General features: G+C 66.1%; 2 protein-coding genes and 2 long non-coding RNA genes across 4 annotated transcripts; 1 reads left to right on the top strand and 3 right to left on the bottom strand.

Annotated features, from left to right (window-relative positions):
- Positions 1 to 257: 257 nt before the first annotated feature.
- LOC136788836 (uncharacterized) lies at positions 258 to 1,684 on the bottom strand. The gene is made up of 2 exons (XR_010827398.1): positions 1,602 to 1,684; positions 258 to 612 (listed from the first exon to the last, which is right to left on the bottom strand). It is a non-coding gene; the product is annotated as an uncharacterized lncRNA (long non-coding RNA).
- A 185-nt stretch (positions 1,685 to 1,869) lies between these two features.
- Positions 1,870 to 3,314, bottom strand: LOC136788837 (uncharacterized). The gene is made up of 3 exons (XR_010827399.1): positions 3,249 to 3,314; positions 2,457 to 2,495; positions 1,870 to 1,922 (listed from the first exon to the last, which is right to left on the bottom strand). It is a non-coding gene; the product is annotated as an uncharacterized lncRNA (long non-coding RNA).
- Positions 3,315 to 4,408: 1,094 nt separating this feature from the next.
- On the top strand, positions 4,409 to 13,160 carry LOC136788817 (zinc finger protein-like 1). Its single transcript, XM_066987498.1, is given in 9 exon segments — positions 4,409 to 4,729; positions 6,266 to 6,381; positions 6,473 to 6,540; positions 6,542 to 6,582; positions 9,518 to 9,562; positions 9,565 to 9,707; positions 10,668 to 10,749; positions 12,220 to 12,328; positions 12,787 to 13,160. Coding segments are annotated over 9 exon segments (1,077 nt in total). The 5' UTR covers positions 4,409 to 4,425; the 3' UTR covers positions 12,956 to 13,160.
- Positions 13,161 to 14,589: 1,429 nt separating this feature from the next.
- On the bottom strand, positions 14,590 to 22,558 carry LOC136788732 (EGF-containing fibulin-like extracellular matrix protein 2). Its single transcript, XM_066987404.1, has 11 exons — positions 22,509 to 22,558; positions 22,047 to 22,123; positions 21,627 to 21,675; positions 20,868 to 21,103; positions 19,809 to 19,926; positions 19,244 to 19,360; positions 18,487 to 18,606; positions 17,638 to 17,754; positions 16,870 to 17,001; positions 16,455 to 16,630; positions 14,590 to 15,292 (listed from the first exon to the last, which is right to left on the bottom strand). The coding sequence occupies exons 3-11, from the start codon at positions 21,667 to 21,669 to the stop codon at positions 15,065 to 15,067; spliced, it is 1,287 nt and encodes a 428-aa protein (XP_066843505.1). The 5' UTR covers positions 21,670 to 21,675; positions 22,047 to 22,123; positions 22,509 to 22,558; the 3' UTR covers positions 14,590 to 15,064.
- Between the last annotated feature and the right edge of the window lie 1,172 nt (positions 22,559 to 23,730).

Here is a 23,730-nt window from a genome sequence, read left to right as displayed (position 1 = left end):
GATTAATGAGCCAGATTAACGATTGGGATTAATGAGCGAGATTAACGGTCCAGATTAACAGACTGGATTAACAATCCAGATTAGGGAATGTCCGGACGAGGAACGGAGCTGCTGCGGCTGCTCGTTAGGGAATGAGGCTGATGACTAACGAAGAGCCCAGGCGGGGGGGGGGGGGGGGCACAAAACTGGGGGGGGGGGGTCAGAATTTGGGGGGGGGTCACAAAGTGACATCATCGATGACATCATCACCCAGAAAAGCAAGCAAACAGCGGCCCAAAGCTCTTTTAATGGGGGGGGGGCGCATGGGGGGGCCCCCCAAAATGGGGGGGGGCCCCAAAAAAGGTGGGGGGGGCCCAAATTGTGAGGGGGGGAGCCCCCAAATTGCGGGGGGGAGCCCCCAAATTTTGGGGGAGGCCCCCAGATTGCAGGGGGGGAGCCCCCAAAGTTTGGGGGGGCCCCAAATTTTTTTTGGGGGGGGCCCCCGAATTGTGAGGGGGGGGCCCCAAATTGGGGGGGGGGGTCCCGGGGGGGTCACTCGACGACGAGGCGGAAGCGCTCGGCCTCCTCGAACTGCGCGTTCATGCGGGCGGCCCAGGCCTCCAGCTCCCCCGCCTGCGGGGGGGGCACAGGGGGGTTAATTTTTTTTGGGGGGGGAGGGGGGGGTATAAAAAAAATAAAAAAAAAAAGGGGGTTGGGGGGTAAAGGGGGGGTTTGGGGGGGTGTGAAAAGGGGTTGGGGGGCGGGGGGGGGTTGGAAATGGGGGGGGGCTTGGGGAGGGGGTCCTGGGGGTATGGGGGGGGGCAATGAAAATATGGAGGGGGGCGGGGGGGGGTTAGGAATATTTGGGGGGGGACACTAAAGATACGGGGGGGTCTTTTGGGGCGGGGGGGGGTCAGGAATATTGGGGGGGGTCCTGGGGAGATTGGGGGGGCACTAAAACTATGGGGGGGGTCCTTTGGGGCTGGGGGGGGGGTCAGGAATATTTGGAGGGGGGGTCCTGGGGAGATTGGGGGGGGCACTAAAAATATGGGGGGGGGTCAGGAATATTTGGGGGGGAGCACTTTAAGATACGGGGGGGTCTTTTGGGGCGGGGGGGGGTCAGGAATATTGGGGGGGTCCTGGGGAGATTGGGGGGCACTAAAACTATGGGGGGGGTCCTTTGGGGCTGGGGGGGGGTCAGGAATATTTGGGGGGGGCACTAAAAATACAGGGGGGTCTTTTGGGGCTGGGGGGGGTCAGGAATATTTTGGGGGGGTCCTGGGGGGGGGGTCCTGGGGGCATTGGGGGGGGGCACTAAAAATATGGGGGGGTCCTTTGGGGCTGGGGGGGGCCAGGAATATTTGGGGGGGGTCTTTTGGGCATTGGGGGGGGCACTAAAAATATGGAGGGGTCCTTTGGGAATGGGGGGGTCAGGAATATTTGGGGGGGGCAGGAGTTTTTGGGGGGGGGCCGGGGGGGGGTCAGGAATATTTGGGGGGTCCTGGGGAGATTGGGGGGCACTAAAAATATGGGGGGGTCCTTTGGGGCTGGGGGGGGTCAGGAATATTTGGGGGGGGGGGGGTCAGGAATATTTGGGGGGGGGGTCCCGGGGGGGCACTCACGTCGATGGGCGCCACCTTCCTCTTCCTCCTGCGCTCGGGGCCGGGGCCGATGCCGGGGAGGGGCCGGGGGGGAGCCGGGGGGGCGGCGGCGGCGGGGGGGGCGACGATGGGGGACAGGGGGCCCCCCCGGGCCGCGCGGGGAGGGGGGGGGGGGCAGCGGGGAGGGGGGGGCGGCGCCTCCAGGCGGCTGTAGGAGCGGCGGAAGCGGGGGGGGCGCGGGGGGGGCAGGAACGGGGAGGGGGGGAGGCCGGGCGGGGGGGGGGGCGGGGGCGAGGGGGGGGCGAGGGGGGGGGCGGGGACGTTCTCCTTCTGCCCGCGGAGCTGGGGGGGGGGGGGAAAAAAGGGGGGGGGCCGTTAATAGGGACCCCCCCCAATTTGTGGGGACCCTCCCCCAATTTTGTGGGACCCCCCCATTATTTATGGCCCTCCCCCAGTTGATTGGGACCCCCCAATATTTATGGGACCCCCCCCATTTTCTGCCCCCCCCCCCCCCCCATTTTGTGACCCCCCCCCCCTTATTTATGGGACCCCACCCATCATTTTTAGGGCCCCCTCATTTTTTGGGGACCCCCCCAATTTGTGCCCCCCCATTTTGGGGACCCCCTTTTAAACCCCCGTCTTTAAGACCCCCATTTTTGTGCCCCCCCCTTATTTATGCCCCCCCAATTTTGTCCCCCCCCATTTTGGGACCCCCCCCTTTAAACACCCCCTTTAAGACCCCCCATTTACCCCCCCCTTTTTGTGCCCCCCCATTTTATGGCTCCCCCTCCCCCATTTTGCCCCCCAATTTTTCTGCCCCCCCCCCCCCCCATTTTTGTGCCCCCACCCCCAATTTTTGCCACCCCCCCCACTCACCCGGGGGCTGCGTCGCGGCGCCGCTTTCTCACTGATCTCCTGGGGGGGGCTCAATTTTGGGGGGCCCAGAATTTTTGCCCCCCCCCCCCCCATTATTGAGCCCCCCCCATTTTTAAACTCCCCCCTAACATTTACCCCCCTTTATTTACAGAGACCCCCTCCCTTTTAGGGACCCCCCCGGGTATTTGAGACCCCCTGGATTTTTAGGGACCCCCCCCCCCAAAAATACTGAGACCCCCCCCAAATCTCCCCCCCCCATTTTTACCCCCCCCATTTTTAAGGGCTCCCCCCCACACTTTCGGGGACCCCCCAAAATTTTAGTGCCCCCCCATTTTTAGGAACCCCCCCCAAGAATTTTTGGGGGCCCCCAAATTTTTAAGTCCCCTTCCCAAATTTCTAGGCCCCCCAAAGTTTTAGCATCCCCCCCATTTTTGGGTACCCCCTAATTTTTAAGGACCCCCCCAATTTTTAGCACCCCATTTTTGGGGACCCCCCTCCAAATTTTTAGTGCCCCCATTTTGGAGCCCCCCAGTTTTTAAGCCCCCCCCCCAATTTTTAGCACCCCCATTTTTGGGGACCCCCTAATTTTTAAGGCCCCCCCCCCATTTTTGGGGTCCCCCTGATTTTTAAGCCCCCCATTTTTGGGCACCCCCCAATTTTTAAGGACCCCTCAAATTTTTAGTGCCCCCCCCCCCGTTTTTGTGGCCCCCCGATTTTTAAGGACCCCCCCCAAATTTTTAGCGCCCCCATTTTTGGGGACCCCCTCCCATTTTAAGCTCTCCCCCTCCTTACCCCTTGCGGGGGGGCCGCCATCTCCTCCAGCACCCGCGTCGCCAGGGGGGCACCTGCAAGATTTTTTTATGGGGGGGGGTCCCCAAATGGGTGGGGGGGGGGGCCAGGATACCCCTCCTCATTGCCCCCCCCCCAAAATCCCCCCCTCCACTTACCGGGGTGCCGGGGGGCGCCGGGGGAGGCGCATGGGGGGGCCCTGAGCTGCGGCGGCCTGGGGGGGACGCATTTATGGGGGGGGGGGGGGACACAGACCCCAAAACGCCCTCCCGCCGCCTCAGAGCCCCCCATTACCCCAGAACCCCCCCAAATTCCCCCATAGCCCCCCCAAAACACCCCATTACCCCCCAGCCCCCCTAATTACCCCCCAGCCCCCCCTTTTATCCCATAGCCCCCCCATAGCCCCCCCCATATTACCCCATAGCCCCCCATTACCCCCCCACAGCCCCCCCAAGGCCCCCATAATACCCCATAACCCCCATAGCCCCCCCCCCACCCCACCCCATTACTCCCCCCCCCAGCCCCCCCAATTATCCCCCAGCCCTCCTATTTTACCCCATAGCCCCCCCATAGCCCGCCACAGCCCCCCCAATATTACCCCATAGCCCCCACATTTGACCCCATTGCCCCCCCATACCCCCCAACCCCCATAACCTCCCCATTTTACCCCTGGCCCCCCAATACCCCCAAATCCCCCGCATTTTACCCCAAATCCCCCCATAGCCCCCCACTGATCCCATTACCCCCCCATATTACCCCACAGCCCCCCCCACTTTACCCCATTGCCCCCCAATACCCCCAAATCCCCGCATTTTACCCCAAATCCCCCCATAGCCCCCCCACTGATCCCATTACCCCCCCATATTACCCCACAGCCCCCCCCACTTTACCCCATTGCCCCCCAATTCCCCCAAATCCCCCCATTTTACCCCAAATCCCCCCATAGGCCCCCCATGACCTCCCCAATGACCCCACAGGCCCCCCATATTGCCCCGCAGCCCCCCAATGACCCCATAACCCACTCACATTACCCCATAGCCCCCCCATTTTACCCATAGCCCCCCCAAATCCCCCCCGCCCCCCCGTTTCCCCCTCACCCCCCGACCGCCGCCCGCCGCCGTCTCCCGCCATCTCCTTCGAACGGCCGGAAGTGACGCCACCAAACAGGAAGGGCAGGGCCATGCCCCGAGCCCGCCGACGGCCGCCGCGCGGCGCCATCTTGGGTGCGGCTCCCGGCGCCATCTTGGGTGCGGCGCTCGCCGCCATCTTGGGTGCGGCACCCGGCGCCATCTTGGGTGCGGCGCTCGCCGCCATCTTGGGTGCGGCGCTCGCCGCCATCTTGGGTGCGGCTCCCGGCGCCATCTTGGGTGCGGCGCCGCGCTGCGGGGCGGGCGCTTCCGGGAGGAGCGGCGGAAGTGACGGCATCGCACGGCGACGGGCCCGGAAGCGCCGTGCCAGCGGGGCAGCGCGTCGCCATAGGAACGGTGAGGGGGGGCGAGGGGGGCTCCGGGGGTCCGGGGGGCCCTATGGGGTCCTTGTGGGGGCCCTATGGGGCCCTTATGGGGTCTCTGTGGGGCGATAGCGGGGCCTGTAGGGCCTCTGTGGGGCGGGTGGGGGCCGGGAGGGGTCTCTGGGGGGTCTCTGGGGGTCTCTGGGGGTTGGGGCGGCCTACGGGGTCCTTGGGGGTCCCTACGGGTCCCTACGGGGTCATGGGGCCTTTGTAGGGTCTTTATAGGGCCTCTGTGGGGCGAGTGGGGGCCGTTGGGGGACTATGGGGGCTATGCGGGGTTATGGGGGGTTGGGAGGGGCTACGGGGTCTTTATGGGGCCCCTATGGGGTCATAGGGCCTTTATAAGGTCTCTATGGGGCGAATGGGGGCGAGATGGGGGCCGTTTGGGGTTTCTGGGGGGCTATGGGGGGGTTGGGGGGCCTACGGGGTCCTTATGGGGCCCCTATGGGGTCATGGGGCCTTTGTAGGGTCTTTAAAGGGCCTGTATGAGGCGAATGGGGGCCGTGGGGGTTATTGGGGGGTTGGGAGGGGCTATGGGGTCCTTATGGGGTTCCTACGGGGTCATGGGGCCTTTGTAGGGTCTTTATAGGGCCTCTGTGGGGCGGGTGGGGGCCGTTTGGGGTCTCTGGGGGGCTATGGGGGTTGGGGGTCCTTATGGGATCCCTATGGGGTCATGGGGCCTTTGTAGGGTCTTTATAGGGCCTCTATGGGGCGGGTGGGGGCCGTTTGGGGGCGCTTTGTGGTCTCCATGGGGCGATCGTGGGCCTGGGGGGCTATGGGGGGGGTTGGGGGGGCTATGGGGTCCTTGTGGGATCCCTATGGGGTCTTTATAGGGCCGCTATGGGGAGATAGCGGGGTCTGTGGGGTCCCAATAGAGCGAATGGGGGCTGTGTGGGGCCTCTGTGGGGCCCCTATGGAGTCACTGGGGGTCCCTGGGGGTCAGGGGGCCCTCTGGGGTCTCTGTGGGCCCCTTATGGGGCCACTATGGGGCCACTATGGGGCCACTATGGGGCCACTATGGGGCCACTATGGGGCCACTATGGGGCCATGGGGCCTTTATAGGGCCTTTATAGGGCCTCTATAGGGCGATAGGGGGTCTGTGGGGCCCTATGGGGCGGACGGGGGCCTTGTGGGATCTCTGTGGGGCGCCTGCAGGGTAAGGGGGGTCTCCGTGGGGTGACAGAGGGGTCTTTGGGGTGGCGGGGGGGGGTTACGGGGTCTCTGGGGGGCAGTGGGGGGAGTTGTGGGGGCAGTGGGGGGGGGGGGGTTGTGGGGGCAGTGGGGGGGGGTTGTGGGGGCAGTGGGGGGGTTGTGGGGCCTCTATGGGGTCGGGGGCGGGGGGGTCTCTGTGGGCTCCCTGTGGGGTCCTTTTAGGCCCAGCACCAAAACGAGACCCCAAAACCCCTCCCCAACTCCCCCTGTGTGGCTCCCCTTGACCCCCTCTGACACCATCACCCCGATGACGTCACGCCCCCTGATGACGTCACGCCCCCGATGACGTCGCCCCCAGCCCCCCCAGCCGCCATGGGGCTGTGCAAGTGCCCCAAGCGCAAGGTGACGACGCTCTTCTGCTTCGAGCACCGCGTCAACGTCTGCGAGAGCTGCCTGGTGGCCGCCCACCCCAAGGTCGGTCCCCGCGGTTTCGGGGTGCGGGGGGGCCCCCCCGACCCCCCGGACCCCCTGACCCCACAAACTCTTTTTTTGGGGGCGGGAGCAGTGCGTGGTGCAGTCCTACCTGCGCTGGCTGCAGGACAGCGACTACGAGGCCAGCTGCCGGCTCTGCGCCGCCCCTGGCGCAGGGCGACACCGTGCGGCTCATCTGCTACGGTGAGCGGGGGGGGCTATTTGTGGGGTGGGGGGTCGGGGGGGGGATTTGGGGGCTCGGGGGGTCAAAGGGGCTTTTGGGGCGGGTTAGGGGCCTTAAACGGCTCCTTTTGGGGGTTGGGGGGCTCAAAGGGGCTTTTTTGGGGGCTGGGGGGCTCAAAGTGGAGTTTTTAGGGGTTGGGGGGTCACAGGGGCTTTTTTTGGGGGTTGGGGGGCCACAGGGTTTTTTTTGGGGGGGTTGGGGTCAAAGGGGCTTTTGGGGTGGGTTAGGGGGCCTTAAATGCCTTCTTTTGGGAGCTGGGGGGCTCAAAGGGGCTTTTTTGGGGGCCGGGGGGCTCAAAGTGGAGTTTTTAGGGGCTGGGGGGTCACAGGGTTTTTTGGGGGGGGTTGGGGGGTTTTGGGGGGTTGGGGGCTTAAAGGGGCTTTTGGGGTGGGTTAGGGGCCCTTAAACGGCTCCTTTTGGGAGCTGGGGGTCTCAAAACTCCTTTTTGGGGGGCTGGGGGGGCTAAAGGGGCTTTTTAGGGGTTGGGGGGGTGAAAAGGGCTTCTTTTGGGGGCTGGGGGGCTCAAAGTGGAGGTTTTAGGGGTTGGGGGTCACGGGGGTTTTTTGGGGGGGGTTGGGGGGGTTTTGGGGGCTTGGGGGGGGGGTCACGGGGTTTTTCTGGGGGGTTGGGGGGGTCAAAGGGGCTTTTGGGGCGGGTTAGGGGGCCTTAAGCGGCTCCTTTTGGGGGCTGGGGGCTCAAAGGGGCTTTGATGGGGGCTGAGGGGGCTCAAAGTGGAGTTTTTAGGGGCTGGGGGTCATGGGGGGATTTGGGGGGTTGGGGGCGGTCACAGGGGCTTTTTGGGGGGTTTGGGGGTCAAAGGGGCTTTTGGGGTGGGTTATGGGGCCTTAAACTGCTCCTTTGGGAGCTGGGGGGCTCAAAGGGGCTTTTTTGGGGGCTGGGGGAGCTCAAAGTGGAGTTTTTAGGGGCTGGGGGGTCACGGGGGCTTTTGGGGGGGGTTGGGGGGTTTTGGGGGGGTTGGGGGGTCAAAGGGGCTTTTGGGGTGGGTTAGGGGGCCTTAAACGGCTTCTTTTGGGGGCTGGGGGGCTCAAAGTGGAGTCTTTAGGGGCTGGGGGTCACGGGGGCTTTTTGAGGGGCTGGGGGGCTTGAAACCTCCCTGGGAGGACCTCGAAACCCCTATTTTTGGGGGGGGCACCCTAAAAAGCACCGTTTTGGGTTGGAAAACCTCCTTTCGGGCAGCCCTGGGGTGTCTCGAAACTGCTTTTTTTTAGGGGGGCATCCTCGAAACCGCCTTTTTGGGGCAGAAAACCTCCCGGGGGGGCTTGAAACCCCTTTTTTTGGGGGGGGTGTCCTCGAAACCACCATTTTGGGGTATTAAAATCTCCCGGGGGGCCTTGAAACACCTTTTTTTTGGGGGGGGGGGTATCCTCGAAACCACCATTTTGGGTCAGAAAACCTCCCCGGGGAGCCCCGAAACCATTGTTTTTCGGTGCGGGGAGCCCCAAAACCGCCGTTTTTCGGTGCGGGGAGCCCCGAAACCGCCGTTTTCGGTGCGGGGAGCCCCGAAACCACCATTTCGGGTCGGAAAACCTCCCTTTGGGCGGCCCCAGGGAGCTGCGAAACTGCCGGTTTTTGGTGCGGGGAGCCCCCAAACCGCCATTTTTTGGTGCGGGGAGCCCTGAAACCGCCTTTTTGGGTTGGCAAACCTCCCTGGGGGCCTTGAAACCCCTTTTTTTGGGGGGTGTCCTCGAAACCACCACTTCGGGTCAGAAAACCTCCCTTTGGGTCGCCCTGGGAGCCCCGAAACTGCCGTTTTTTGGTGCGGGGTGCTCCAAAACTGCCATTTTTCAGTGCGGGGTGCACCGAAACCGTTGTTTTTTGGTGCAGGGTGCCCCGAAACTTGTTTTTCGGTGTGGGGAGCCCCAAAACTGCCATTTTTCGGTGTGGGGATCCCTGAAACCACCATTTTGGGTTGTAAACCTCCCTTTGGGCAGCCCCAGGGTGCCCTGAAACTGCCGTTTTTTGGTGCGGGGAGCCCCAAAACCGCCATTTTTCAGTGTGGGGAGCCCCGAAACCACCATTTCGGGTCAGAAAACCTCCCTTTGGGTGGCCCTGGGGAGCCCCAAAACTGCCGTTTTTTGGTGCAGGGAGCCCCGAAACCGCCGTTTTTCAGTGCAGGGTGCCCCGAAACTGCCATTTTTCAGTGCAGGGTGCCCCGAAACCGCCATTTTTTGCTGTGGGGAGCCCTGGAAACCACCATTTTGGGTCAGAAAACCTCCCTTCGGGTGGCCCCGGGGAGCCCTAAAACCGCCGTTTTTTGGTGCGGGGAGCCCCGAAACTGCCATTTTCGGTCAGAAAACCTCCCTTTGGGCAGCCCCAGGGTGCCCCGAAACCGCCGTTTTTCAGTGCAGGGAGCCCCAAAACCACCGTTTTTCAGTGCAGGGAGCCCCGAAACCGCCATTTTCAGTCAGAAAACCTCCCTTTGGGCAGCCCCGGGGTGCACCGAAACCGCCGTTTTTCGGTGTGGGAGCCCCGAAACCGCCGTTTTTCAGTGCAGGGAGCCCCGAAACCGCCATTTTTGGTCAGAAAACCTCCCTTTGGGCGGCCCTGGGGAGCCCCAAAACCGCCGTTTTTCGGTGCGGGGAGCCCCAAAGCCGCCGTTTTTCGGTGCGGGGTGCCCCGAAACTGCCGTTTTTCAGTGCGGGGTGCACCGAAACTTGTTTTTTGGTGCGGGGAGCCCCAAAACACCCACTTTTCGGTGCGGGGAGCCCTGAAACCACCATTTTGGGTCGGAAAACCTCCTTTTGGGCGGCCCCGGGGAGCCCCGAAACCGCCGTTTTCGGTGCGGGGAGCCCCGAAACCGCCTTTTCTGGGGGCGGGGCTCTCTGGGGCTCCTCCCCCGAGGGGGCGTGGCCTTGACCCCCCCGTCCCCCCCAGACGTGTTCCACTGGCCGTGCCTGGCGGCCTGGGCCCGGGCGCTGCCCCCCGCACGGCCCCCGCCGGGTTCCGGTGCCCCTCGTGCCGGGGGCCGCTCTTCCCCCCCAACCTCGAGGGCCCCCTGGCCCACGCCCTCCGCGCCCGATTGGCCGAAGCCCCCTGGGCCCGCCCCGGCCTCGGCCTCCCATTGGTGAGTGGACGATGCCCCGCCCCCCCTCGTGTCCCGCCCCCCAAATAGCCCAAAAATGAGCCCAAAATGGCCCCAAATCCCACCCAGAATCCCACCCCCAAATGGCCCCAAATCCCTCAGAATGGCCCCAAATCCCACCCAAAAAGACCACAAAATGACCCCCAAAACCCCCAAAGGGCCCCAGAAGGATCCCAAATACCCCCAAAAGGGCCCCAAATTCCACCCAGAGACCACAAAATGACCCCAAAACAACCAAAAATGACCCCAAGAGGACCCTAAATCCCCCCAAAGGGCCCCATATCCCACCCAACGACCACAAAGTGACCCCAAATACCCACAGAATGGCCCCAAATCCCGCAGAATGACCCCAAATCCCACCCAAAAAGACCACAAAATGACCCCAGAATGTCACGAAATACATCCAGAATGGCCCAAAATCCCACAAAATGACCCCAAAATGGCCCCAAATCCCCCAAAATTACCCTAGGATGACGCCAAATCTCCCCCAAAATTCCCCAAATTCCACCCAAAGACCACAAAATGACCCCAAAACCCCCAAAACGCCCCCAGAAGGACCCCAAGTACCCCAGAATGGCCCCAAATCCCCCAAAAGGACCCTAGATTCCCACAAAATGACCCCAAAAGGACCCCAGGTACCCCAAAACAACCCCGAATCTGCCCCCAAAGGACCCCCAAAACCCCAAATCCCACAAAAAGACCCTGAAATCCCCCCCCCCCCCCCCAGTTTCCCCCAAATCCCCTCTTAGACCCCCCAGGACCCCTCCAACAACCCCAAAATGACCCCAAATCCCCCCAAAATGACCCCAAATCCCCTCTTAGACCCCCAGGACCCCTCCAACAATCCTAAAATGACCCCAAATCCCCCCAAAATGACCCCAAATCCCCTCTTAGACCCCCTAGGACCCCCCATTTACCTCCCCCCCAATTTTTGCCCCCCAGATCGAAGGCGTGGACCCGGACCCCGACCCCGAGCCCGATCCCGAAACGGAGGCGGCCGAGAGCAGCTGGGGCAGCTTCAGCGGTGAGGCGGGGGCAAACCCCCAAATCCCCCCCCCCCCAAAAAAAAAATCCCAGATCCTCCCCAAATCCCACGAAAACCCCGAATTCCACCCCAAAACCCCCAAATTCCACTCCAGAAAAAAACAAATCCCACCCCCAAAAAACCCCAACCCCCAAATCCTACCCCAAATTCTCCCCTGAGCCCCCGGAACCCACCCCAAAACCCCAAATCCTCCCCCAGGATCCTCAAATCCTCCCCCGAGACCCCCAAATCCTCCCCAAACCCCACCCCATTCCTCCTCCAACCCCCCCAAATCCTCCCCAAAACCCCCACCCCCCCCCAAATCCCCCCCAACCCCAAATCCCACCCCGTTACTCTCCCAAATCCCCCAAATTGTCCCCCAAATCGTCCCCAAATACCCCCAAAAACCCCAAATCCCACCCCAAAACCCCCAATCCCACCCCATTACTCCCCCAAATCCCCTAAATCCTCCCCCAAATCCCCCCAAACGCCCAAATCCCCCCAATTGCCCCCAAACCCCAAATCCCTCCCTATTACTCCCCCAAAACCCCAAATCCCACCCCAAATCTCCCCCAAATCCCCCCGAATGCCCCCCAAATCCCCTCCCAAATCCCAAATCCCACCCAAAATTGCCCCCAAAACCCCCAAATCCCCCCAAATTACCCCCAAATCCCCCAAATTGCCCCCAAACCCCAAATCCCTCCCTATTACTCCCCCAAAACCCCAAATCCCACCCAAAATTGCCCCCAAATCCCCCCAATTTCCCCCAAAATCCCCCCAAATCCCTCAAATCCCCCCAAAGCCCCCCCAAAGCCCCCCCAAAGCCCCCAATTTCCCCCCAAATCCCCAATTTCCCCCAATTTCCCCCAAATCCCCCCAATCCCCCCAAATCCCCCCCAACTCCCCCCCAAATCCCCCAACCCCCCCCCCATCCCCCTCTCTCCCCCCAGCCCCCCGGCCGCCCCCGAGCCCCCCGAGCCCCCCCCCGGCCCACGCCGTCGTCAACATGGGGGGGGGGCCCTGACCCTGCACGCGGGTGAGTGGGGCCGGGGGGGCTCTATGGGGTGGGGGGGCCTTATGGGGCTGGGGGTGCTATGGAGCCGGGGGGGCTATGGGGTTTGGGGGTCGTTATGGGGCTGGGGGGTCCTGTTATGGGGCTGGGGGGGCCCTTATGGGGCCGGGGGTGCTATGGGGCCGGGGGAGCCCTTATGGGGCTTTGGGAGCTCTATGGGGCCGGGGGGGGGGGCTATGGGTCTTGGGGGTCACTATGGGGCTGGGGGGGCCGTTATGGGGCTGGGGGGCCGCTATGAGGCTGGGGGGGCTATGGGGTTTGGGGGGTCACTATGGGGTGGGGGGGGCTCTGGGGCTGGGGGGGCCCTTATAGTGCTGGGGGGCTATGGGGTTTGGGGGGTCGCTATGGGGCTGGGGGTTCCCGCTATGGGGCCGCCCCCCCCGACGCCCCCTTTGTAGGCTCGGGGCCCCGCAAGCCCCTGGGGGCCGCGAGAGCCGGGCCCCCCCGACCGCGACGAGGACAAATACCGGCGGCGGCCCCCCTCGCCTGGCTGCCCCCCGCCCTCAGGTGGGGGTGGGTATGGGGCGGGGGGGGCTGTGGGGCTGGGTATGGGGTGGGGGGGTGGTTATGGGGAAGGGGGGGGGCCACTATGGGGCCGGGGGGGTGGGTATGGGGGTGGGGGGGCTATGGGGCTGGATATGGGGTGGGGGGGGGGGGTATGGGGCGGGGGGGGCTGTGGGGCTGGTTATGGGGCGGGGGGTGGGTATGGGGGTGGGGGGGGGCTGTGGGGCGGGGGGGTGGTTATGGGGCGGGGGTTGGGTATGGGGGTGGGGGGGGGCTGTGGGGCTGGCTATGGGGTGGGGGGTGGTTATGGGGGCGGGGGGCCGCTATGGGGCGCGGTGGGGCAGCCCCCCCCCCCCCCGTTGTTAACCCCATTAAGGGGGGGGGCAATTAGGGGCCAATTCCCCGGGGCAATTAACGCGGGGGGGGCACTAACCCCACCCCCTCCCCCTTCTCCCCCCCAGGTGCCGGCTCCGCGCCCCCCCCCGCCCCCCCCCCCGCTGGTGCTGCTGCTGGGGGGGCCGTGGCCTTCCTCGGCCTCCTCCTCCTCCTCGCCCGGCTCGGGCGGGCGGCGGCGGGGGGACCCGGCCCTGGAGCCCCCCGGGGGGGGCCCCGCTGCGGGTGGGGCGCTGACCCCGCCCCCGGGCAGGCCACGCCCCTCCTGGGACAGGCCCCGCCCCCTCCTGGGACAGGCCACGCCCCCTCCTGGGACAGGCCACGCCCCCGGACAGGCCACGCCCCCCGGACAGGCCACGCCCCCGTCGGACCAAGCCCCGCCCCCCCCGTGGGGGGGGTCCCCGGTTAAATAAAGGCCCCCCCGCGGGGTGATTGGAGGGAGTGTGCACCCAGTGTCCCCCAGTTCCTCCCAGTGACTCCCAGTAACTCCCAGTTCCCCCCAGCACCCCTCCAGCAGCATCCCAGTGTCCCCCGGTTCCTCCCAGTAGCCCCCCGCGTTCCTGTACCCCCCAGTATCTTCCCAGTGACTCCCAGTTCCTCCCAGTAGCCCCCCGTTCCTGTACCCCCCAGTATCTTCCCAGTGACTCCCAGTTCCTCCCAGTAACTCCCAGTTCCCCCCAGTGCTCCCCCAGTAGCATCCCAGTGTCCCCCAGTTCCTCCCAGTAGTTCCCCGTTCCTGTAGCCCCCCCAGTATCTTCTCAGTGCTCCCAGTTCCTCCCAGTAGCCCCCCCCCCAGTTCCTGTACCCCCCCCAGTGTCCCCCAGTTCCTCCCAGTTCCCCCAGTGCTCCCCCAGCAGCATCCCAGTGTCCCCCAGTTCCTCCCAGTAGACCCTCCCCCGCTCCTGTAGCCCCCCCCAGTATCTTCCCAGTGTCCCCCAGTTCCTCCCAGTTCCTCCCCAGTGCTCCCCCAGTAGTGTCCCAGTGTCCCCCAGTTCCTCCCAGTAGCCCCCCCGTTCCTGTACCCCCCCAGTATCTTCCCAGTGACTCCCAGTTCCTCCCAGTTCCCCCCCAGTGCTCCCCCAGTAGCATCCCAGTGACTCCCTCCCAGTAGCCCCCCCCCCCCCGTTCCTGTAGCCCCCCCAGTATCTTCCCAGTGCTCCCAGTTCCTTCCAGTAGCCCCCCTGCTCCTGTAGCTCCCCCCCGGTATCTTCCCAGTAACCCCCAGTTCCTCCCAGTTCCCCCCCCCGTATTGCTGCAGCACCCCAGTATCCTCCCAGTAACCCCCAGTTTCCCCAGCATCATCCCAGTACCCCCTCCCCCATTCCTGTAGCCTCCTCCCAGTGCTCCCAGTACTCTCCCAGTGTTCCCAGTAACCTTCCAGCGCACCCACCAGCCTCTCCCGGTGCTCCCTGTTCCTCCCAGTAGCCCCCCAGTTCCTTCCAGTGCCCCCCAGAACCCCTCCCAGTCCCCCCCCGGACCCCTCCCAGTCCCTCCCAGTGCTCCCAGTCCCCACCAGCACAGGACCCAGCTCAGCACCACGAGCTCTGTTTCGCCCCCCCCGCAGTGTTTTGGGGTCCCCGCCTCGGTCCGGCCTCGGCGCTCACTGGGGGGGGCACGGGGGGGGGGGGGCTGTGGGGCGCTATGGGGCTGGGCTGTGGGGTTATGGGGGGGCTATGGGGCAGGGCTGTGGGGCGCTATGGGGCAGAGCTATGGGGCGCTGTGGAGTGCTATGGGGCTCTATGGGGCTCTATGGGGCTCTGTGGGACTCTATGGGGCTCTATAGGGCTCTATGGGGCTCTATGGGGCTCTGTGGGACTCTATGGGGCTCTATGGGGCTCTATAGGTCTCTATGGGGCTCTATGGGCTCTATAGGGCTCTATGGGGCTCTGTGGGACTCTATGGGGCTCTATGGGGCTCTGTGGGACTCTATGGGGCTCTATAGGGCTCTATAGGGCTCTATGGGGCTCTATGGGGCTCTGTGGGGCTCTGTAGGGCTCTATAGGGCTCTATAGGGCTCTATGGGGCTCTGTGGGGCTCTGTAGGGCTCTATAGGGCTCTATAGGGCTCTATGGGGCGCTATGGGGCTCTATGGGGCTCTGTGGGGCTCTGTGGGGCTCTATAGGGCTCTATGGGGCTCTGTGGGGCTCTGTGGGGCTCTATAGGGCGCTATGGGGCTCTATGGGGCGCCGTGGGGCTCTGTGGGGCTCTGTGGGGCTCTATGGGGCTCTCTGGGGCTCTGTGGGGCTCTGTGGGGCTCTGTGGGGCTCTATAGGGCTCTATAGGGCACTATGGGGCTCTCTGGGGCTCTGTGGGGCTCTATGGGGCTCTATGGGGCTCTATGGGGCTCTATGGGGCTCTGTGGGGCTCTATAGGGCTCTGTGGGGCGCCGTGGGGCGCCGTGGCCCCTAGAAGGGGTGCTCCCCCACGTACACCGCCAGGCGCAGCACCGCCAGCGGCCGCCCGGGGGCCTCGCGGCGGCCCCGCCCCCCCCCGCAGCTCCAGCTCCAGGCGCAGCTCCCGGGGGCCCCGCAGCGGCCGCCTCAGCTCCAGCAGCGCGCTCTCACCGGACAGCTCCTGCTGGGGGGGGGGGACGCCGGAGGACACCCCCGGGACGGACCCCCCCGTGCCCCCCCCCCCATAACCCCCCGTGCCCCCCCCATAACCCCCCGGTGCCCCCCCATAACCCCCGTGCCCCCCCCATAACCCCCGGAGCCCCCCCCCCACCCCATAACCCCACCCCCCCCCCGCCCCATAGCCCCCCATACACCCCATAACCCCTTCACCCCCCCCCACACCCCCCAGCCCCAGAACCCCCCCCCAGAACCCCCCCCGTACCCCTCCGTACCCCCCATACTGCCCCAGAACCCCCCTTTAAACCCCCCAGCCTCCCATAACCCCCCCACCCCACAACCCCCCATACCCCCCCATAACCCCCCCCCCCACAACCCCCCATAGCCCCCCCACCCCATAACCCCCCATACCCCCATACCCCCCATAGCCCCCCCATAACCCCCCCACAACCCCCCATAGCCCCCCCACCCCATAACCCCCCATACCCCCATACCCCCCTATAACCCCCCCATAACCCCTCCCTACCTCTCCACCCCATAACCCCCCCACAACCCCCCCATAACCCTATAACCCGCCCCATTCCCCCCACCCTATAACCCCCCCACAACCCCATGACCCCCCATAACCCCCCCACAATCCCCCCCTCACCCCCCCATAACCCTATAACCCCCCGTAACCCAAACCCCCCCCATAACCCCATAATCCACCCATAACCCCCCTAACCCCCCCCCCACCCCACAACCCCCCACAACCCCCCCCCTCACCCCCCCATAAACCTATAACCCCCCCATACCCCCCCACCCCATAACCCCCCCATAGCCCCCCATAACCCCCCCACCCCATAACTCCCCCATAACCCCCCCATAACCCTATAACCCCCTTGCCCCATACGCCCCCATAACCCCCCCATAACCCCCCACCCCATAACCCCCCACCCCATAACCCCCCACCCCATAACCCCCCCCAATAACACCATAACCCCCCCCATAACCCCCCCACCCCACAACCCCCCCATAACCCCCCTCACGCCCCCATAACCCTATAACCCCCCCATAACCCCATAAGCCCCCATAACCCCATAACCCCCATAACCCCCCCACCCAATAACTCCCCCATAACCCCCCACCCCATAACCCCATGCCCCCCCCCCCATGCCCCCCCGTACCCGCAGGAGGAAGGCCCCGGGGGCCCCCCCGGAGGCGCAGGGTGCGGGGGGCCCGGGGGGCGCCGCAGCTGGAAGAGGCCGGCGGGGGTCGGGGGGCGCTGGGCAGGGCCACGGAGCGCAGCAGCAGCCGGGGGGGAGCAGGGAGCAGGCGGGGACCCCCGGGGCAGGAGCACGTCCTGGGGGGGGGCACGGGGGGGTTATGGGGGGATTTGGGGGGTAAGGGGGGTTATGGGGGGTAATTGGGGGGGTAATGGGGGGTATGGGGGTTTGGGGGTTAATGGGGGGTTTGGGGGTAGGGGGGTTTGGGGGGTTGGGGGTGTAAGGGGGGGTTGGGGGGGTCGGGGGGGGTATGTGGGGGTTGGGGGGGATTTGGGGCCGGGGGGGTCCCGGGGTGGTCCCGGGCGGGGGTCCGTACCTGTCCCTGCCGGGCACGGGCACGTAGGGGGGGCGCAGGGCTGCCGGGGCTCGCAGCGGTGCCCCCCGAAGGTGTTGAAGCAGCGCTGGGCCTCCGAGCACCCGTGGGTGCCCTCGGCGCACTCGTCCACGTCTGGGGGGGGGGTGTCTCAGGACCCCCCCAAACCCCCGCTGCCCCCCCCCGCTGCCCCCAGCCCCCCAAAATGCTCCTGCGGGGCCCAGCTGCCCCCCAGCAGCCCCAGAGCCCCCCCCATCCCCCTGCCCCCCGTTCTCCCACAAACGCCCCCACAGCCCCCATAACCCCCCCAATACCCCATATGACCCCCCCATTACCCCCCCCCACCCCCCTGCACCCCCATAACCCCCCCATGACCCCCCCATGACCCCCCCATGACCCCCCAACCCCCCCCATAACCCCCCTGTACCCCCCCAGCACTCCCATACACCCCCATAACCCCAATGACCCCCCCATATCCCCCCATACCCCCCCAAATCCCCCCAACCCCCCCATAACCCCCTGTACCCCCCATAGCCCCCCAACCCCCCCCCATTACCCCCATAACCCCCCCCAACCCCCCCAAATCCCCCCATTACCCCCATAACCCCCCCCCCCCCCCCCAACCCCCCCCCCATTACCCCCATAACCCCCCCCCAACCTCCCCCAAATCCCCCCATTACCCCCATAACCCCCCCAAACCCCCCTTAGCCCCCCCCCCCCCATACCCCCCCCCCCCAACCCCCCCCCCCCCCCCCCCTGCCCCCCCGTTACCCTGGCAGCGGCGCCCCCCCGCAGGCGGTACCCGGGGGGCAGAGGCAGCCGAACCCCCCTCCCGGTTCTGGCAGCGGTGCTGGCACCTGGCCAGGCCCAGGCGGCACTCGTCCACGTCTGGGGGCGGGGCCAGAGACGGGGGGCGGGGCCAGAAAGGGGGCGTGGTCACGGGGGGCGTGGCCACAGGGGGCGTGGCCAAGGAGGGGCGTGGTCAATGGGGGCGTGGCCACGGGGGTGAGGCTGGGAGGGGTCAGGGTGGGGCTGGGGCGGGGAGCCAGGGGCGTGGCCTTAGCGAGGGGGCGGGGCTTGGAGGGGCGGGGCCTCGGTGGAGAGGGCGTGGCCTGACAAGGGGCGTGGCCCGGGAGGGCGGGAGCCATGGCGGGGCACCGGGGGCGGGGCTGGGGGCAGGGGCGGGGCCAGCTGTAAAACGAAGGGGGCGTGGTTTGGGTGGGGGCGTGGCCTTGAGAGGGGGCGTGGTCTAGAGAAAGGGGCGTGGCCTGGAGGAGGGGGCGTGGCCTCACCCCGCCCATGTGGATGGAGAGGGGTGGGGGGGGCACAGGCTGGGGCGCGGCCTAAAAGAGGGGGCGTGGCCAGAGAGAGGGGGCGTGGTTTAGTGGGAAGGGGCGTGGCTCGAGGAAAAGTGGGCGTGGCCTTTGGGGTGGGGGGCGTGGCCTCCCCGCCCAGCCCCAGCCCTCAGGGGTCGGGGGGAAGGGGGAGATGTGCAGGGGGGGCGTGGTTACAGGGAAGGGGCGTGGTTAAAGAAAAGGGGGCGTGGTTAAAGGGAAGGGGCGTGGTTAATGGGAAGGGGGCGTGGCCAGGGGGCGTGGCCACCCGGGGGGCGTGCCCTACCGTCACAGCCCAGCCCGTCGGCGCTGAGGGCGAAGCCGGGCCGGCAGCGGCAGCGGAAGGAGCCGAAGGTGTTGAGGCAGCGCTGGGCGCAGCGGGCGCCCATCGAGCACTCGTCCACGTCTGGGGGGGGGGGGCACGAGGGGCGGGGTTACGGGGGGGGGGGCACCCAGGGACACCCCCCCCCCCCCATGGGAACCTCCCCCACCCGGAATGGGAGCTGTAAATGGGGGGGGGGGGCACTGAAATGGGGGGTACTTTGGTGGGGGGGTGGGAAATGGGGGGCACAGTAATGGGGGGAGATTGGAAATGGGGGGGGGGGGGCTCAATACTGCGGGGGGAGCAGTAATGGGGGGCCTGGCAATGGGGGGTCCCAGAAATGGGGGGACACTGGGGGGGGGGTCCAAGAACTCGGGGGGGGGGGGAGTGATGGGGGCCAAGGGGGGGGGAGTCCCACTTTTTGGGGGAGGGGGTCCGGGGGGTGGGGGTCCCTGGAATTGTGGGCGGTCACTGGGGGGAGGGGGGTCAGGAATCGGGGGGGGGTCACTGGGGGAGCGAGGAATTGGGGGGGTCACTGGGGAGGGGGCAGGAATTGGGGGGTGGAGGTCCCAGGAATTGTGGGGGGTCACTGGGGGGGTCCAAGGAATTGGGGGGGGTCCCGGTAATGGGGGGAGGTCCCGGGGGGGGTCCCAGGAATCGGGGGGGGGGGGTCCCGGGGGGGGGTCCCAGGGATCGGGGGGGTTCCCGGGGGGGCGCAGACCGAGGCAGGAGCGGTTGTTGGGGGCCAGGCGGAAGCCGGGGTGGCAGCGGCAGGAGAAGGAGCCGGGGGAGTTGGCGCAGGCGTGCTGGCAGAACCGCAGGCGGCACTCGTCCTCGTCTGCCCCACAGCGCCGTCAGCACGGCCCCACGGCGCCCCACGGCTGCCCCATGGCTGCCCCATGGCTGCCCCATAACTGCCCCATGGCTGCCCCACAACACCCCATTTCCATACAAGCCCGCACCCCATAACCCCCACATAAGCCCCCATAGCCACCCCCAATCACCCCATAGCCCTCCCATAACCCCCCCACGACCCCATAGGCCCCCCACTGACCCCATAACCCCCCTTAGCCTCCCCACTGACCCCATAACCCCCCCATAGCCCCCCACGACCCCATAGCCCCCCCAACCACCCCATAGCCCCCCCATACCCCCCACTGACACCATAGCCCCCCCCATACCCCCCATCACCCCATAGCCCCCCCATACCCCCCCACTGACACCATAGCCCCCCCCCCATACCCCCCCCCATCACCCCATAGCCCCCCCCCAGCCCCCCCACTGACCGACGCACTCGGTGCGCACGTTGCGGTACCCGGGGGGCAGCGGCACTCGAACCCCCCGGGACGTTGACGCAGTCCTGGCTGGGCCGGCAGGGGGGGGGGCCCAGGCACTCGTCCACATCTGGGGGGGGGGGGGGGGGCACCTTGTCACCCCCCCGAACCCCCAAAGACCCCCCTGAACCCCCAAAGACCCCCCCCCCAAATCCCAAAGATGCCCCCAGCCCCCCAACCCCAAAGAGCCCCCCAATCCCAAAGCCCCCCCAAAGCCCCACCCAAATCCCAAAGACCCCCCCAAAGACCCCCACCGCCCCCCAAAACCAAAGCCCCCCCAATCCCAAAGCCCCCCCAATGCCCCCCAATCTAAGACCCCCCATCTCAAAGACCCCCCAATCCCCCCAAACCCAAAGACCCCCCCAAATCCCAAAGATGCCCCCAGCCCCCCAACCCCAAAGCCCCCCCAATCCCAAAGCCCCCCAAGCCCCCCCACATCCCAAAGCCCCCCCCCAAAGACCCCCCAGCCCCCCAATACCAAAGAACCCCCCAATCCCAAAGCCCCCCAGAGCCCCCCCAAACCCAAAGCCCCCCAAATCCCCCCCCAGCCCCCACAAACCCCAAAGACCCCCCAAAGACCCCCCAGACCCAAAGACCCCCCCAAATCCCAAATCCGCCCCCAAATCCCCCCAACCCCCCCATCCTGAGCCCCCTCCAGGCCCCGCCCCTGTTTTTAACCCCCTCCCCAGCCCTTAGCCCCGCCCACAAATCCATAGCCCCGCCCCCAAGCCCTTAGCCCCTCCCAACCCAGCCCTTAGCCCCGCCCCTCCCTTAGCCACGCCCCCTCCCTTAGCCCCGCCCTCACCCCTTGCCCTGGTCCCTTAGCCCCGCCCACCCATAGCCCCGCCCACCCCCGTAGCCACGCCCTCCCTTAGCCCCGCCCCAACCGTTTGCCCCCTCCCTTGGCCCCGCCCACCTCCCTTAGCCCCGCCCACCCCCTTAGCCCCGCCCACCCCTTAGCCCCACCCACCCCCTTAGCCCCGCCCCCTCCCTTTAAGCCCCGCCCCTCACCTTGGCAGGTGCCGTCGGGGGCGGGGCCGTAGCCGGGGGGCAGCGGCCGCCGTGGGGCGGGGCCACGGCGAGGGGCGGGGCGAGGGGAGGGGGCGGGGCGAAGGGAGGGGGCGGGGAGAGGGGCGGGGCCGCGGTGATGAGGGCGGCGCCGGGCGGGAGGCAGAGGAAGCCCCCGAAGTGGTTCAGGCACCGCAGGGCCCCCGGGCACGGGGGGCGCGCCCGGCACTCGTCCACGTCTGGGGGGGGGGGGGGGGGCACGGGGGGTCAGGGGGAGGGGGGGACCCCAGATATCTGGGAGAGCCCCCCCAAAAAAATCTAGGCCCCCCCCCCCCAAAAACTTGGGAGGCCCCCCCGAAACCTGGGACCCCCTCCCCAATATTTGGGACCCCCCCAATATTTGTGACCCCCCCAAAAAATCTGGGCCCCCCTCCAAAACCTGTGACCCCCCCCCCCCAGTATTTGGGACACCCCCCAAAGCCTAGGACCCCCCCCAACATCTGCCCCCCCTCCAAAAAAACTGGGACACCCCCCCCCCAAAAATTTGGGACCCACCCCCAAAATCTGAGACCCCCCCCCCCAACATCTGCCCCCCCTCCGAAAAAACTGGGGACCCCCCGATATTTGGGACCCCCCCCCCCAAAAATCTGGAACCCCCTCCAACATCTGCCCCCCCTTCAAAAAATCTGGGGACCCCCCCCAATGTTTGGGACTCCCCCCAATACCTGGGACCCCCCCCCCCAGATCTGCCCCCCCCCCCACCTTTGCAGTGCTCGGTCTCGGGGTCCCACTCGTAGCCGTCCATGCACTCCTGGGGGGGGAGGGGGGCGGTGTCCCCATGTGCCCCCCCCCTCAGGGCCCCCCGGCCCCCCCATGACCCCCCCCATGCCCCCCCATCCCCCTTAGAGACCCCCCTTCCCCATACAGCCCCCCATTCTGTCCCCCCGTCCCATAGAGCCCCCCCAGCCCCATAGAGCCCCCCATCCCTATAGAGCCCCCCATGCCCCCCCCCCATCCCTATAGAGACCCCCCAATCCCTCCCATACCCATTAAATCCCCCCCCGGCCCCATAGAGCCCCCCAATGCCCCCCCCCACCCCCATAAAGACCCCCCGCGGCCCCATAGCCCCCCCCCGTGCCCCCCCACCCCATAACACCCCCCCATATCCCCCCCCCCCCGCACCGCGTAGTCCTCCTCCAGCTGCGGGGGCGGCGGCCGCCAGCAGGGCGAGCAGGAGGCAGCCCAGGGGCCCCATGGCGCTGCGGGGGGCACCACGTTGGGGGGGGGCACCGCGACCCCCCAGGACCCCCCTGTAAATGACCCCCCCCCTTTAAATGACCCCCCCCCTTTAAATGACACCCCCCCCCCCCTTTAACCGCCCCCCCGACCCCCATAAACCATGCAGGACTTTGAGGGGGGGGGCACAAATTATAGCCCCCCCCCCCCAAAAAAAAAATCCATGCGGGGGGGGGGAGTTTTTGGGAGGGGGGGACAAACTTCGGCCAACGTGGACGGGATGGAGGGGGGTGGGGAAGGAGGGGGGACGGACCCGGAAGGGAGCGGGAAGGGGCTGGGGACCCCCGGACCCCCCCCCCATTTTGTGCCCTCCCCCCCCCCCCCCGCGCCCCCCCCGGCCCCACTCACCCCGCTCCGCGCCCCCCCCCCGCGGGAAAAAGCGCGCGGGGAGCCGCGGGGTGGCCACGCCCCCAAGGGGGAGGCCACGCCCCCAGGGGAGGCCACGCCCACAGGGGAGGCCACGCCCCCAGGGGGAGGCCACGCCCCCAGCCCTCTGGGCCACACCCCCCCAAAATCGGCCTCGGGGCCCCCCCCCCCCCCCAAATAAAACGGCTGGGGCAGGCCCCTTGTGACCCCCCCCCCCATAGGAAACGGGGCCTGGGAGCGCCCCCCCCCCCCCCATTTTGCCCCCCCAATATTTGGGACCCCCCCAATATTTGGGACCCCACCTCCAATATTTTGGCCCCCACCCCCAATATTTGGGCCCTCACCCCCAATATTTGGGCCCCCACCCCCAATATTTGGGCTCCCACCTCCAATATTTGCCCCCCCAATATTTGGGCCCCCACCCCCAATATTTGGGACCCCCCTCCCAATATTTGGGACCCCACCCCCAATATTTTGGCCCCCAATATTTGGGACCCCCCCCAATATTTGCCCCCCCGCAATATTTGGGATCCCCCCTGTACCTGGGACCCCCCCACCCCCAATATCTGGGACCCCACCCCAATAGTTGGGACCCCCCCCCCGTTATTTGGGAATTCCCCCCAATATTTGGGACCTCCCCAGTATTTGGGACCCCCTCCTCAATATCTAGACACCCCCCCCCCCCAATATCTGGACCCCCCCCCCAGTATCTGGGGCATTTTTGAATTAAAAACATAGGTTTTAGGCCCCAAAATGGGGCCTCAAGCCCCAAAATGGGGATTTTTGACTGAAAAATGAGGTTTTAGGACCAAAAAATGGGACCTCGAGCCCCCAAATGGGGCTTTTGAGTGAAAAAAATGAGGTTTTAGGCCCCAAAATAAAGCCTCCAGCCCCCAAAATGGGACTTTTCAGTGGAAAAATGAGGTTTTAGGCCCTGAAATGAGGCTTTGAGACCCAAAAAAAGGGACTTTTGAGTGAAAAAAAGAGGTTTTAGGCCCCGAAATGAGGCCTCGATTCCCTGAAATGTTTTTTTCAATGAAAAAAGGAGCCTTTGGCCCCCAAAATGGGGCTTTTCCATGAAATAAAAGAGGTTTTAGGTCCCAAAACGGGGCCTCAAGCCCCGAAATGTGGCTTTTGAGTGAAAAAGGGAGGATTTGGGCCCTGAAAATTGTGGTTTTGGATGTAAAAATGAGGCTTTGGGTCC

This window comes from Anser cygnoides, chromosome W, assembly GCF_040182565.1.
Source record: "Anser cygnoides isolate HZ-2024a breed goose chromosome W, Taihu_goose_T2T_genome, whole genome shotgun sequence".
NCBI classification, from domain to species: Eukaryota; Metazoa; Chordata; class Aves; order Anseriformes; family Anatidae; genus Anser; species Anser cygnoides.
The sequence above is the reverse complement of the archived record's forward strand: the minus strand, read 5'-3'. Positions and strand labels throughout refer to the sequence as shown.